Consider the following 15,591-nt stretch of genomic DNA (forward strand, 5'->3'; position numbering starts at 1 on the left):
ACGAGGGAGGAAGAAGAGGTAGGACGAGGGAGGACGAGGGAGGAAGAAGAGGGAGGACGAGGGAGGAAGAAGAGGGAGGACGAGGGAGGACGAGGGAGCACGGGGGAGGAAGAAGAGGGAGCACGAGGGAGGAAGAAGAGGTAGGACCAGGGAGGAAGAAGAGGTAGGACGAGGGAGGACGAGGGAGGAAGAAGAGGGACGACGAGGGAGGACGAGGGAGGAAGAAGAGGTAGGACGAGGGAGGAAGAAGAGGTAGGACGAGGGAGGACGAGGGAGGAAGAAGAGGGAGGACGAGGGAGGACGAGGGAGGAAGAAGAGGGAGGACGAGGGAGGACGAGGGAGGAAGAAGAGGTAGGACGAGGGAGGACGAGGGAGGAAGAAGAGGGAGGACGAGGGAGGACGAGGGAGGAAGAAGAGGGAGGACGAGGGAGGACGAGGGAGGAAGAAGAGGTAGGACGAGGGAGGAAGAAGAGGTAGGACGAGGGAGGACGAGGGAGGAAGAAGAGGGACGACGAGGGAGGACGAGGGAGGAAGAAGAGGGACGACGAGGGAGGACGAGGGAGGAAGAAGAGGTAGGACGAGGGACGACGAGGGAGGAAGAAGAGGGACGACGAGGGACGACGAGGGAGGAAGAAGAGGTAGGACGAGGGAGGACGAGGGAGGAAGAAGAGGGACGACGAGGGACGACGAGGGAGGAAGAAGAGGTAGGACGAGGGAGGACGAGGGAGGAAGAAGAGGTAGGACGAGGGAGGACGAGGGAGGAAGAAGAGGGAGGACGAGGGAGGACGAGGGAGGAAGAAGAGGGAGGACGAGGGAGGACGAGGGAGGAAGAAGAGGGAGGAAGAGGGAGGATGAGGGAAGGAAGAGGGAGGATGAGGGAAGGAAGAGGGGGCGAGGTCCCTCGTCCTCCCTCAGATTAGACCAGATCAGACCAGATCAGACCAGATCAGATCAGACCAGATCAGACCAGATCAGATCAGACCAGATCAGACCAGATCAGATCAGATCAGATCAGACCAGACCAGATCAGACCAGATCAGACCAGACCAGACCAGACCAGATCAGACCAGACCAGACCAGACCAGACCAGACCAGACCAGACCAGACCAGATCAGACCAGACCAGATCAGATCAGATCAGATCAGATCAGATCAGATCAGATCAGATCAGATCAGACCAGATCAGATCAGACCAGACCAGACCAGACCAGACCAGACCAGACCAGATCAGATCAGATCAGATCAGATCAGACCAGACCAGACCAGACCAGACCAGACCAGACCAGATCAGATCAGATCAGATCAGACCAGACCAGACCAGACCAGACCAGACCAGACCAGACCAGATCAGACCAGACCAGACCAGACCAGACCAGATCAGATCAGATCAGATCAGATCAGATCAGATCAGATCAGATCAGATCAGACCAGACCAGACCAGACCAGACCAGACCAGACCAGATCAGACCAGATCAGACCAGACCAGACCAGACCAGACCAGATCAGATCAGATCAGATCAGACCAGACCAGACCAGATCAGACCAGATCAGATCAGATCAGATCCAAAACTTTGACAAAAGCATGTTGAGGAACAGACGATGTTCAAACTCACGAGTTCCTCTGCTGACTGTCGAGCTGAACGTGACAAACGAGTTCCTGACAGACTGACAGCTGGGGGGTCAGAGGTCAGACTGTTTCAGGGGCATCAAGCTATTCCAACATGTCATTTCAATTCTTCACACAACTCTACATGTTCATTAACGTTCCGAGGGTTTTATGACTCGTTAGGACGGAGGTGGTCATCAGACACGTGACGCTCACAGACCTGAGAGACGCGTCAACCAGAGGAGGGCGGAGGGAGGCGGAGACTTATGGGCTCGTCGGCAAACACATGAAGAAGAAGAAGCTTTTTGTTTAAATCATGTCCGTGAGAAATATGACATCATGTGCATGAGAAATATTCCACCACGAACAGAAAAGATTACAATTATGTTCTATTAAATCTGAATTCTAACGATCAGGAACAGTTTATTTTACTGATCATCTGTTTATGGCCTAAACCACCACGGCATAATCTGATTGGCTGTTGGAGCTGACCTTCCTGATTGGACTGTTTCTTTCAAACATCGCGGCCATTTTGATTGTGTCTGTCTGTCTGTGTGTGTGTGTGTGTGTGTGCGTGTGTTTGTGTGTTGACTGTATCAGCTACAGAGTGTAGACGTCTCACTCTGTTATTTATCAGTAAAATCAACTACAGACTCCGTCTGTGATTATCTTCAGTTTCCTGATTCACCTGGAAGCTTTGATCTGTGTTAACTTGAGGTTTTAGATTATGAAGTGTGTGTGTGTGTGTGTGTGTGTGTGTGTGTGTGTGTGTGTGTGTGTGTGTGTGTGTAACATATTGAACGTGTCCAGGTCGGTGAGCACGATGAAAGTATTGAGCATGTGCAGATCTCACACGTCGTTAAGTGGACGAGGTGTTGGAGGAAGAGCAGACGGGAGCAACACGTGCACCAGGAGGAAGTCCATGTGTCCAGGGAACCTGAGCACACACCTGTCCTTGAGCTGCCGAGCTGGGATCCATCAAACCCTCTTACACAATCCAGGACTGCGTCGTCCTTGACTGCAGAGGGGACGTCCTGGTCCTGGTTCTGGTTCTGGCCCTGGTCCTGGTCCTGGTCCTGGCCCTGGTCCTGGCCCTGGCCCTGGTCCTGGTCCTGGTCCTGGTCCTGGCCCTGGTCCCGGTCCTGGTCCTGGACCTGGCCCTGGTCCCGGTCCTGGTCCTGGAGCGTGACCCTCACTCGATTCCAACGAACTCGTGTGTTCGTCAGCCGACGCTCCAGGACTCACCACGTGTAAATAAACTCTCCCCTGCTCCACGTTCAAAGCTTCAGTATGATAATGATCATATCACATATATTATAAACATTATATAGAGAATCTGGATGTTTCCCTCAGTGACACAGTCGACTGTTCATCGCAAAGATGTGACTCTAACACCCCTGAAGAATGAACAGGAAGTCGTCCCTTCAGAATAAATTGTTGAACTTCCTGGTGTCACACGTGTTGTTGCTCCTCTGGGACTTTCACCATCTGCTGTCCTGGACATTTTCCTCGTGAGTTTCAAACAAAAGCCAGAACCCGGAGCAGAAGACGTCACTTCATCATTCGGCCCCGCCGGGCCCTGATGCCTCCAGCAGACAGGAAGCAGGGCCAAGACCAGACCTGATGGACCGAACAGAGGGTGAGGAGGAGGAGGAGCAGACGAGCTGTTTGAGGTACTTGTACTGTACTGCAGTATTTTCTACCTGTTCTTCTTCTTCTTCACTTTAGATCATCATCCTCTTTTCACACATCAATCACTGGATTCATCAGGATATTTTCCTGCGATGCTTTTAGTTCTTGACATGTTTGAGGTATTGTCATAAATGTGAGTCTGGTTATTGTTGATGTGCTGTAGATTGTGGAGAAGACGTTGGACGTGATGATCTGTGCTGTCGTCACGTCTCATCACTGCTCCTCGGTAACAAGAGGCAGATGTTTCTGTCCGGAGCAGTTTGAGTTTCATCTGTCGTCAGTAAATCAAACACCACTCGTTTGCCTCAGATCCACTCAACACTTAGTTTGTGCACAGAACAAGTTATTTTTCCACAAGATTCACAGCTGCGGCTAACAGTGGCTAACAGCAACTAACGGTTTGATTTCTTGGTGAAATGTTTGAACCTTTGGGTTCAAATGTGTTTTTTGTCCGACTTGTTCGACTTTGTCGTCTTGTGTTCTGATCACAGACTGAATCAAGATAGACGTCATGTCAGCTCCCAAATCATCTCTATCGCCCCCTGGTGTCTGACTGCAGTATAGGTCATGGTTCATATCCCCTCTGCTAACGTGGAGGGGGGCGGGGCTTATGACCTGTACTGCAGTCAGGCACCAGGGGGCGATAGAGTTGATTTGGTTTCATGTCGTCCATCTTTATTTACAGTCTGTGATCAGACAATTCCTGTTTCTCAGAACGTTGACTGAACCACAGATTAGATCTGAGAATGAAACAGTCAGACTCAAACCACACACACACACACACACACACACACACACACACACACACACTCACACTCACACTCACCAGGACCCAGTGGTGGAGGAAAACCCCTGACAGCACTCATGAAGTCACCAAACCAAACATTGTAACTCCACATCTGCTTCCAGTAAGAGGAGGCCGGACCAGATCCTCCACAACGTTTCTACTGAGTAGCTTTAATGTGTTTCAGACGCCACCCGGCCCGCCTGCACACCCCCGCAGAGGAAACCAGGGGTCACACCAGGATGGGTTATATAACAGAGACTCGCTCTAATGTCTTTTTACAGGTTCAAGAGGATACATGAGTTTTTCTGTTTGTTGACTTTCCTTCACAGAGACCAGACGCACACTGAACAGAACTGAGTCCGCAGTGGTCTTCTGTCTCTGTGGGGGCCCCTGGTCCCTCTGGTCTCTGGTCCCTCTGATCCCTCTGGTCTCTGGTCCCTCTGATCCCTGGTCTCTGGTCCCTCTGATCCCTGGTCCCTGGTCCCTCTGGTCCCTCTGGTCATGGACCCTGGTCATGGTCCCTCTGGTCATGGACCCTGGTCATGGTCCCTGGTCCCTCTGGTCCCTCTGGTCATGGACCCTGGTCATGGTCCCTCTGGTCATGGACCCTGGTCATGGTCCCTGGTCCCTCTGGTCATGGACCCTGGTCCCTGGTCTCTGGTCCCTCTGATCCCTGGTCCCTCTGGTCCCTCTGATCCCTGGTCCCTGGTCCCTCTGGTCCCTCTGGTCATGGACCCTGGTCCCTCTGGTCCCTCTGGTCATGGTCCCTGGTCCCTGGTCCCTCTGGTCATGGACCCTGGTCGTGGTCCCTGGTCCCTGGTCCCTCTGGTCATGGACCCTGGTCATGGTCCCTGGTCCCTCTGGTCATGGACCCTGGTCCCTGGTCTCTGGTCGGCCTGCTGTGAACTGGATGTCTGGTTCGAGGTCAGAGTTTGGTTGTCACCTCTGAGCTGCAGGTTTCAGTCAAGTGGAAACTACTACTAAGTTGTCTGAGACTTTCAAAATAAAGTGTCTCATTTCATCTTCATCAAGTGACAGAAAACTTCTGCTTCACTTCACCTCAGTGACGAGAACATCAGATATGAGTTATTCCCGCTCTCCCGACAGTGACACTGGAGTGTTTATATAGAAGAAGCAGCTGATTTCACTCGTACTTCACGACTCCGTCCCTGGTGTCAGTGACGTGATGTGTGGTGAGGTTGGGTCCGCGCTGTGAGTCCAGGCAGAAAAAATACTAATGAAGACTAATGGTCGTTAAAGGCTTTAAGGAGCCTTGACTCTGGACATGGACTCTACTGTACCTCCTTTCTGTTAGAGACAAGTGAGAAGCATCGGCAGCTTCAGACAGAATCATGATAAACCCGGAGGCAAAGCTCAAGACCTGTTCAGATCATTAAAGACCAGTTCAGACCATTAAAGACCAGTTCAGACCATTACAGACCATTAAAGACCAGTTCAGACCATTACAGCTCATTAAAGACCAGTTCAAACCATTAAAGACCAGTTCAGACTATTACAGACCATTAAAGACCAGTTCAGACCATTAAAGACCAGTTCAGATCATTAAAGACCAGTTCAGATCATTAAAGACCAGTTCAGACCATTAAAGACCAGTTCAGACCATTACAGACCATTAAAGACCAGTTCAGACCATTAAAGACCAGTTCAGACCATTACAGACCATTAAAGACCAGTTCAGACCATTAAAGACCAGTTCAGACCATTACAGACCATTAAAGACCAGTTCAGACCATTAAAGACCAGTTCAGATCATTAAAGACCAGTTCAGACCATTACAGACCATTAAAGACCAGTTCAGATCATTAAAGACCAGTTCAGACCATTACAGACCAAAAAAGACCAGTTCAGACCATTAAAGACAAGTTCAGACCATTAAAGACCAGTCAGATCATTAAAGACCAGTTCAGATCATTACAGACCATTTAAGACCAGAAACGTTTCAACTGCAGCTTCCAAATATAAACATTGGTTTAAAAAGGAAATTTATTTATACATCAAGTCAAATACAAGAACAGAAGTATTATATTTAATATGGAGTTCATAACAAAATTAAATGACTGTTTGTTACTGAGCTCTGATCCAGTCCGGACTCAGTCAGACCTATGTGAGTCAAAGTAGAGTGATGCTGCCCCCTTGTGTCCAGTTCAGTCTCTGTGAACACGTTTGATTGAAGTTTTATAGACGTGGTCAGATCCTATAGTCGAGTGGTCATGGACGTGTCCTCGTCTCTCAGCCCCCTGTAGGTCTCGGTGCTGCTGGTCTCCGCCGAGATCGTCTGCAGCTTGTACCCCATGTGGCCTGGCCGTGGGATGGTGACAGGAGGGATGTTGGAGAGGTTGAAGCGTGAGAGGGTGACGCGTGGGATGTGGAAGTTGGAGAGGTTGACGCGTGAGAAGGTGACGCGTGGGATGTTGGAGAGGTTGAAGCGTGAGAGGGTGACGCGTGGGAAGTACTTGACAAACTGCAAGACATCTGATTTGAATTCCGACTTTATGGCTGTGAAGAGGATGAAAATCATAAATCCCTGAAAACACAGGAGCAGAAAGATGAAGGTTAGTCTCTATATTTGTTCTTTTTCCTTTCTTTATGACAGAAGAGTGATAAAGAACTATGTTCTTTATGAAGCTTGTTCGAGTCCAGTTGCGAATGATTTTCCTGTTAATCTATTGATGAGACGGACACGCCAAGTGGGAAGACAAAAGTGAAATATTAAGATCAATGTGGTATTTGCAGGACGACGAAACTGACGCACCTGTGAGGTTGTCAGGAGGCAGAATAAAATGCTGAAGACCAAGTGGGCGTGTCCTGTGGTGGCGAGGACTGCGTATCCCAGAGACCAGGACAGACACACTAACACTCCCAACAGACTGGACGGCAACAGACTGGACTGCAAGTTCTTCCACCAATCCAAGAAACTGGTTCTGCACAACAGAACAGGTTGGTGAGTAAAGGTTTATGTGAAGGTAGGATCTTTTTTCTCTGCTTGTACGCAGATGACACCGTGCTCTATTTCAACAATGTTCTATAATAAGTTACAATCTTGATTTTTGGACTAATCTGCCTCAATACTACAATCGGTGTCGCTAGCTGCTGCATTCCTATTGGACCAGAGACGTTAACCAGGGGTGCGGATGCTCTGTGAAAGATGACAAACCCATTGCCAGACGGTGAGACAGCTCTGTACTTCCTCCAAGAGACAAGAACCAAAATGGCGATGTTGTAGATGAGGGTCAGAGCGACTGGGAGGACGAAAGCCCAGAACATCGGTTTACTGAAATCAAACTGTTTGTCCGTATCCAGAGCTGCGAGCCAACAACTAGAGGTGAGAAGATCAGAGATTTTCATCAAACACGTAACTCAGATGTGAGTTTATTCAAACACACGAGCTTGATCAATGATGATGGACCCACAATTCCTCCTGACGGTATCCCAGAGGATCATCGACGGTGTATGTTGCTCCCAGTGAGATCGCCATGAAAACGGCAGGAAATCCTGAGACAGGGCAACAAATGAAAACCGTCAATATGATTAGACCCTGACCGACATTATCGGCCAACAGATATGAGCCTTTAAATGTGCAAATACAAGATATTTGTATTAAATATGATTCAGAAATATTACTAACGACATTGTTGATAATATATAATTAGTTGGTTATATATGACTAAATTATAAGCCAGGTTTTAATCAGGGGTCGACCCCTAGACATCTGATCTGTGTACAGTCGTTAAAGGGGTGGTCCTACCCCATCCAACAACGACGCTGAGCGGAGTCCAGTACGGAGGCGGCGTGTCGTTCACCTTCCTCTGCAGCACGCTGATGGTGCCAAACAGGCTGATCCACATGAAGGTTGCCAACAGGAAGAAGTGCAGCAGAGCCGCCACCGCCGTACACGAGCCGCTGTCCGGTTCCACGCGCTGGTCAGAGTCCAGGAGGACGTTTCTGTCCGACTTGATGTGCGGTTTGTCGTACACTCTGCTGGACTGAACAACTCCAGAGACGAAGGTGATGATGAAGAGCAACAGGCTGAAGCAGATGCACAGCAGCGTGAACGTCACCGTCCAGTAGTTCTCAAGATAATTTCTGTTCAAAAAAAACAGTTTGAGAAGCACATTTCAGCATTTTGACAGTAAAACTATCATCATTAATAGATAATAATCTCTTGTTTTTATCAAGCAACAAGTTTATTAGGGCCCGAGCACTGAAAGTGCGGTGCCCCCAGTGTCCACCGGAGGGCGCCATGTACCTGTAAGTTGGGTCATTTTTTGAGGCTGTTCCCATTTGTCAAAACTCAGGACATTTGGTGGACACATCAGAAAGGGACAGAGGCTTGTCCCCAGGTGTGACCCAGGGGCTCCACAGTGCCCCATTATGTCAGTTTGTCATTTCAGCCCAACAGGAAGTCGGCCATTTTGAATTTAGCGAATTTTTGCTAACGTCATTCTTCAACTAACTCCTCCTAGAGGATTAATCACAGCAACTCCATATTCGGTCGCTGTCATCTAAAGACTTTGTTGATGAAAAGTCTTCAGATGAAAAGTCAAGCCATGTTTGTGGCCTCATTGCAAAAATTGATGTTGCTTAATGATGGGGAAGTTCCTCCGCCCTGCAGTTTGACCTGATCCACCTCAAACTAGTTCAAAACACAATAACACTGTGATGCTGTGATATTTTGGAATCTGTCAGTGTTTGGGTGACGCCCTCTCTGCATCCTGATGCATCAGAATGCCATAACACCACGCCACGTTGTCATATGAAATGTACACGGTGTACAGAAACATGATGTAGTATAAGTGGGTATTTTCTATGGACACAGTGGACACGGGAAGTGATGTCCGCGACACACCTCAACGGGCGACATTGTGCGAGGGTGCGATCATCGCTGCTTCAGCTTCAAAAACTAAAACTTATCTTAAAATTGTGTGAATATTATCACTTAGCCCTCGATCAGGTGGAAGAAGAAGTGGGATCATTTACTGAAGTGAAAGTGAAAACTAATGGATTTATTAGTTTAGTCAGTGATTAACTTACTGTTCATCTGTACTTTGACCTTACTTGTGTCCAATGTGGTGAATGATCGTTATCATCAAACCCAGAAATGAAAGTGAAAGTCCAACGGTGGAGATCCAGTCCAGGGCGTCTGCGTACGTGTACATTTGTCTGACCGACTGAGGTGGAAACAGAAACAACATGTTTGAGTTCTAAAATCTGTACAACCTGAGGTCAGAGATTCTATGATTCAGTGACCCATGACTAATGATAAAAACACTCATATGTGAGAAATATGAAAAATACGAAATGTTTTTTCGTATATGAAAAACATATTTCTTATCTCATTAGTATTTTTTTTTGTTTTCCTCTGCTCTTCTCAGTTATCAACATGTGTTGATAACTGTTATGGTTTTTAATTTGGATCCATTAATCGGATCACATTTGAATCGCTCGCTGCCACAACGTTCTTGATTCTATCAGATTCGTGATGCTCACAAACAGAACAGCGAAGTTGGTGGTGTGGTTACAGGAGCATCGCAGGACTCCGTCTGAAGCGTTTCCTTTGGAGCAGCCGGCGACGCTCCAGTCGTCCACGTTGTAGTCGTAGGACACGCAGGAGAAGTCGTACAGCGACTTATTGCTCTCCAGCTGAAACAGCAGCAGATACAGCGTCTCCACGTTACCCACATCTCAAAGAAACATGAGGAAAATGACATGAATGATATTAAAGTTATAGAAGATCTTTATCTTTCTCTCTCCTTCTGGATGATGTATGCTCAGACTGGTGTGGATCTATGAAGCAAACACGTGATTGTAACTGAAAGTAATAGTACAGCTGCTTCTGCAGATTAAAGATGCCATAAAAAATAACCATAAACAGTTGCACTGGAGCAAACTTTGCCTCCTCTCACTCTGGGTCAGATAAGAACAAGTCATTAAAGTAGTAGAAGCCAGACGTTTGGGATCAGGGGGCATCTGAGTCAAAGACGCTGATGAGAAACTTCAGGCTCTGAACTCCCGCTGCTTCTCCACTACTTGTTCCTCTGCAGAGCCTCGTCTGGCGTTTCCATCCCTGCACACGAGCCAATCACAGTCCAGACTGTTCTGGTCTGCGGTTGGTCGACGGTGCAGCGAGCTGCCGGAGCAGGGACGTCGCTCTCTGAAGACTCGTGTTGTGACTGTGACATCACCTGATCACCTTCAGTCTCTGACTCGAGGCCAAAGTCAAGAATCACGGCCATGAACGTTTATTAATTTAGAAGTTACCGTGGGTCTGATCCACATCTCCACACGTCGGGACTCTCCGACTGACAGGCCGCTGACAGTGCCTGACAGGACCCTGACGGTGGCGTTAGGCCTCCTGAACAACCTGGACCTGAAGAGCCGAGCGTTCTGGTAGAGGACGAAGCCCAGCGAGACGTCCGACAGCTCCTGGCGCCTGTTGACAGCTAGGGTTAGGGTTAGGGGATTAGAAAGGGGGGGGGTTAGGGTGTTGGAAAATATGTTTTTCCCAAACAAAAGAAAATCACAGCTTTCGAATTGTTTCAGTGAGCTGTGATTGGTTAACAGTCTAATACCTGACAGTCGTTACAGTATTTGTTGGCACTATGGTTTTTATAAAACTACCTGGATGAAATTGTATATGTATCAGGGCGTCGGCTATGGACCCGTTTTCCACCACAACTGTAGCCGTGTTGTTGTCGACTCTAATCCGGTTGGCAACAAAACTGCCAGATGTTCCTGAAACCAGCACGACGCCAGATGTTAGTGATGATACTGACACTTCAAACACAACAATCATAAGTAACATGGGAATATATATGACGCCATCAAATATCTACCATCCAACACGTGAACAAGGATTCAAATGACGGTTCAACGGTCTGTCGGCTCTGGACTTTGAAATACTTGAGGAAAAAACAGTGCTGAAGTAGAATAATAGAATAATAAAATCATAATATGTCTTTTTAAAAAGCCCTTAACTTTGGAGAGTAGTGAAACTGGATCGACTTCAATGACCTGGACACAAGATGTCATTTAAACTAATATCAGACCTCTCTGAATCATAAAATACTCCGTCCTGTCAAAAGGTGGTGTGACTGACCAGTGAGAGACGTGAACTGGACTCCCTGAGTGTTGGCAGCCGGGACTTGTACCGACTGGACCACCAGGTTCGGTTGAACCACCTGAAACCCGGTTGTTTTCAGGTTGGAGCTGAAGTTCACAGACAGTTTGTCCAGAGACTTCGTCAGCCTGCACACGGTGGACAAGAAATACAATGACACCGCAGGCGTCAGTGGACGAGCTATCGCTCACAGATTGATCTTTATAAAGAAAGGTGTGTTTACTCCAGAGTGTCGTTGTTTTCCTCGGTGTTGTCCAGAGCGTTGGTGTTGAGCAGCTGGCTAACGGTGGCTACTGCTGCTACTCTGACACTCTGCAACACAAACATGACCACAGCTCATAGCTAAATATACAGATTCTGTTCTTAGAGTCGGTCCGGTATGAAAACCAGACAAAGCATGAGGGAGTCTTTTCTTCTTCTATTTAAAGTGATGGTCAGTACCTCGGTGGCGTGTGCAGACCCCAGCAGTTTGTTGGCGATCTGAGCTGCTGCCGTCACGTCTTCGGTCGTCAGCTCCTCCGGTCGCGACGTTAGAATTTGAGCGTTCAACGCCAACTTCCCAATATTAGTTTGGTTGATGACCTGAGAGGAAAAACATTTCTTTACTGAATCTCACAGACAACTTGGACTGGACCTATACAGTCAGTGATCGTCTTTATATACAGTCAGTGATCGTCTTTATATACACTCGCTGATCGTCTTTATATACAGTCAGTGATGGTCTTTATATACAGTCAGTGATCGTCTTTATATACAGTCAGTGATCGTCTTTATATACACTCGCTGATCGTCTTTATATACAGTCAGTGATGGTCTTTATATACAGTCAGTGATCGTCTTTATATACAGTCAGTGATCGTCTTTATATACACTCGCTGATCGTCTTTATATACACTCGCTGATCGTCTTTATATACAGTCAGTGATCGTCTTTATATACAGTCAGTGATCGTCTTTATATACACTCGCTGATCGTCTTTATATACAGTCAGTGATCGTCTTTATATACAGTCAGTGATCGTCTTTATATACAGTCAGTGATCGTCTTTATATACAGTCAGTGATCGTCTTTATATACAGTCAGTGATCGTCTTTATATACAGTCAGTGATCATCTTTATATACAGTCAGTGATCGTCTTTATATACACTCGCTGATCGTCTTTATATACAGTCAGTGATCGTCTTTATATACAGTCAGTGATCGTCTTTATATACAGTCAGTGATCGTCTTTATATACACTCGCTGATCGTCTTTATATACAGTCAGTGATCGTCTTTATATACAGTCAGTGATCGTCTTTATATACACTCGCTGATCGTCTTTATATACAGTCGCTGATCGTCATTATATAGAGTCAGTGATCGTCTTTATATACAGTCAGTGATCGTCTTCTTATACAGTCGCTGATCGTCTTCTTATACAGTCGCTGATCGTCTTTATATACAGTCGCTGATCGTCTTTATATACAGTCGCTGATCATCTTTATATACAGTCGTTGATCGTCTTTTTATACAGTCGCTGATCGTCTTTATATACAGTCAGTGATGTTCTTTAAATACAGTCGCTGATCGTCTTTATATACAGTCACTGATCGTCATTATATACAGTCACTGATCGTCTTTATATACAGTCGCTGATCGTCTTTATATACAGTCGCTGATCGTCTTTTTATACAGTCAGTGATCGTCTTTATAAACAGTCGCTGATCGTCTTTATATACAGTCAGTGATCGTCTTTATATACAGTCAGTGATCGTCTTTATATACAGTCGCTGATCGTCTTTATATACAGTCAGTGATGGTCTTTATATACAGTCAGTGATCGTCTTTATATACAGTCAGTGATCGTCTTTATATACAGTCAGTGATCGTCTTTATATACAGTCAGTGATCGTCTTTATATACAGTCAGTGATCGTCTTTATATACAGTCAGTGATCGTCTTAATATACAGTCGCTGATCGTCTTTATATACAGTCACTGATCGTCTTTATATACAGTCGCTGATCGTCTTTTTATACAGTCGCTGATCGTCTTTATATACAGTCAGTGATCGTCTTTATATACAGTCAGTGATCGTCTTAATATACAGTCGCTGTTCGTCTTAATACACAGTCGCTGATCGTCTTTATATACAGTCAGCGATTGTCTTTATATACAGTCGCTGATCGTCTTTATATACACTCGCTGATCGTCTTTATATACAGTCAGTGATTGTCTTTATGTACAGTCTCTGATCGTCTTTACATACAGTTATTATTTTTTCACGTGAACTGTAAAGAAGTTTCTCACTTCTTGAAGTATTTTATCGAGCGTCTGTTCACAGTCGAGCTCGTGTATTGTACCGAATACCGCTAATTCGTTGGTGATGAGGGAACATCTGGTGACAGCCTGAGGTTTACCAGCTGGAGAGAAAAAAAACCAGTAGTGTTTCATTATTATTGTTGTTATTATTATTATTATTATTATTATTACATGGTGTTGCTGATGGATGGATGTTTGAGTCACTGGGCACAGTCATTGGACAGAATCCTGAAACTCACCATTATTGGTTTCTTTGCCACAGACTTCCTCGGAGTAGGAGAACCATCCGACGGGTGTGCTCGGGAATGTGAACTCATCCAGCGTCTTGGCTTTGCAGAAATATTCTAAGAGGACGAGTTTGATGTGAGGATTAAATTCATATGTGCGTTTAGTGACTAGTTAGTGGGCTAGTTATGAAGGACTGTAGCAGAGCAGCTAACTGCTAAGGTTAGCCAGCCGAGCTAGTGCAACTCGGTCAAGTAAGTTTTTTGTATTTTCTCGACCATCTCAGGCTTCGGACTAATGTGTATTCAACAGAGATGGAATCAGAAGACGGCAGTTAGACGAGACTGGATTTCTAAAGTCATGAGAGCAGCTCCTACAAGCTGTAATGACACCAGAAGGTTCGCGATCTGCCAATGTCCAAAGTCCAAAATCTACTGGACATGTGACTGAGTTCAGTGATTTCAAAATGAGCTGGGGAAAAAATCAGAAACAAGTCAGACTTCAATAATCCTAGGAAGTTTTCTAATTCGGGCTTTACCCAACGTACCTTTTGAGCAGGTCTGTCCGGTCCATTCATCAGGACAGATGCAAACACTGCCCAGTAACATCCCGCCATTCTCACACACCAGAGGGGCAGTAGTAGTACCAGTAGTAGTAGTGTTGGCAGTAGAAGTAGTAGTAGTGTTGGCAGTAGTAGTACCAGTAGTAGTAGTAGTAGCAGTGGTAGTATTAGTAGTTGGGGTACTAGCAGCAGTAGTATTAGTACCCACAGCAGCAGTAGTAGTACTCGCAGCAGTAGTAGTAGTACCCGCAGCAGCAGCAGTAGTAGTACTCGCAGCAGCAGTAGTAGTACCCGCAGCAGCAGCAGTAGTAGTACTCGCATTAGCAGTAGTAGTAGTACTAGCAGCAGCAGTAGTAGTAGTAGTACTCACAGCAGCAGTAGTAGTACCCGCAGCAGCAGCAGTAGTAGTACTCGCATTAGCAGTAGTAGTAGTACTAGCAGCAGCAGTAGTAGTACCCACAGCAGCAGTAGTAGCAGTGATAGCAGCAGCAGTAGTAGTACTCGCAGCAGCAGTAGTAGTAGTAGTAGCAGTGGTAGTATTAGTAGTTGGGGTACTAGCAGCAGTAGTATTAGTAGCAGTGGTAGTATTAGCAGTTGGGGTACTAGCAGCAGTAGTATTAATAGCAGTGGTAGTATTAGTAGCAGTGGTAGTATTAGCAGTTGGGGTACTAGCAGCAGTGTCAGGAGGAAAAGAAGGGACCGATATAGCAGAAGTATGGATAGAAGGAACAAGAGTACTGTAAGCAGCAACAGCAGTATTAATCCCAGCAGCAGCAGTAGTAGTACCCACAGCAGCAGTAGTAGTAGTACTCGCAGCAGCAGTAGTAGTAGTAGTAGCAGTGGTAGTATTAGTAGTTGGGGTACTTGCAGCAGTAGTATTAGTAGCAGTGGTAGTATTAGTAGCAGTGGTAGTATTAGCAGTTGGGGTACTAGCAGCAGTAGTATTAGTAGCAGTGGTAGTATTAGTAGCAGTGGTAGTATTAGCAGTTGGGGTACTAGCAGCAGTAGTATTAGTAGCAGTGGTAGTATTAGTAGCAGTGGTAGTATTAGCAGTTGGGGTACTAGCAGCAGTGTCAGGAGGAAAAGAAGGGACCGATATAGCAGAAGTATGGATAGAAGGAACAAGAGTACTGTAAGCAGCAACAGCAGTAGTAATACTAGCAGCAGCAGTAGTAGTACCCACAGCAGCAGTAGTAGTAGTACTCGCAGCAGCAGCAGCAGTAGTAGTACTCGCAGCAGCAGTAGTAGTACTCGCAGCAGCAGTAGTAGTAGTACCCAC

General features: G+C 46.4%; 1 protein-coding gene across 1 annotated transcript; it reads right to left on the reverse strand.

Annotated features, from left to right (window-relative positions):
• Nucleotides 1-6,070: 6,070 nt before the first annotated feature.
• Nucleotides 6,071-14,512, reverse strand: LOC118308282 (adhesion G-protein coupled receptor G7-like). Its single transcript, XM_035629964.2, has 15 exons — nucleotides 14,298-14,512; nucleotides 13,765-13,869; nucleotides 13,574-13,626; nucleotides 11,664-11,804; nucleotides 11,446-11,534; nucleotides 11,202-11,350; nucleotides 10,724-10,837; nucleotides 10,364-10,545; nucleotides 9,593-9,745; nucleotides 9,161-9,273; nucleotides 7,851-8,188; nucleotides 7,516-7,597; nucleotides 7,260-7,421; nucleotides 6,858-7,026; nucleotides 6,071-6,629 (listed from the first exon to the last, which is right to left on the reverse strand). Exons 1-15 carry the CDS (start codon nucleotides 14,356-14,358, stop codon nucleotides 6,300-6,302), a joined length of 2,241 nt encoding a protein of 746 aa, XP_035485857.2. The 5' UTR covers nucleotides 14,359-14,512; the 3' UTR covers nucleotides 6,071-6,299.
• Between the last annotated feature and the right edge of the window lie 1,079 nt (nucleotides 14,513-15,591).

Source organism: Scophthalmus maximus, chromosome 1 (genome assembly GCF_022379125.1).
Source record: "Scophthalmus maximus strain ysfricsl-2021 chromosome 1, ASM2237912v1, whole genome shotgun sequence".
Lineage (NCBI taxonomy): Eukaryota > Metazoa > Chordata > Actinopteri > Pleuronectiformes > Scophthalmidae > Scophthalmus > Scophthalmus maximus.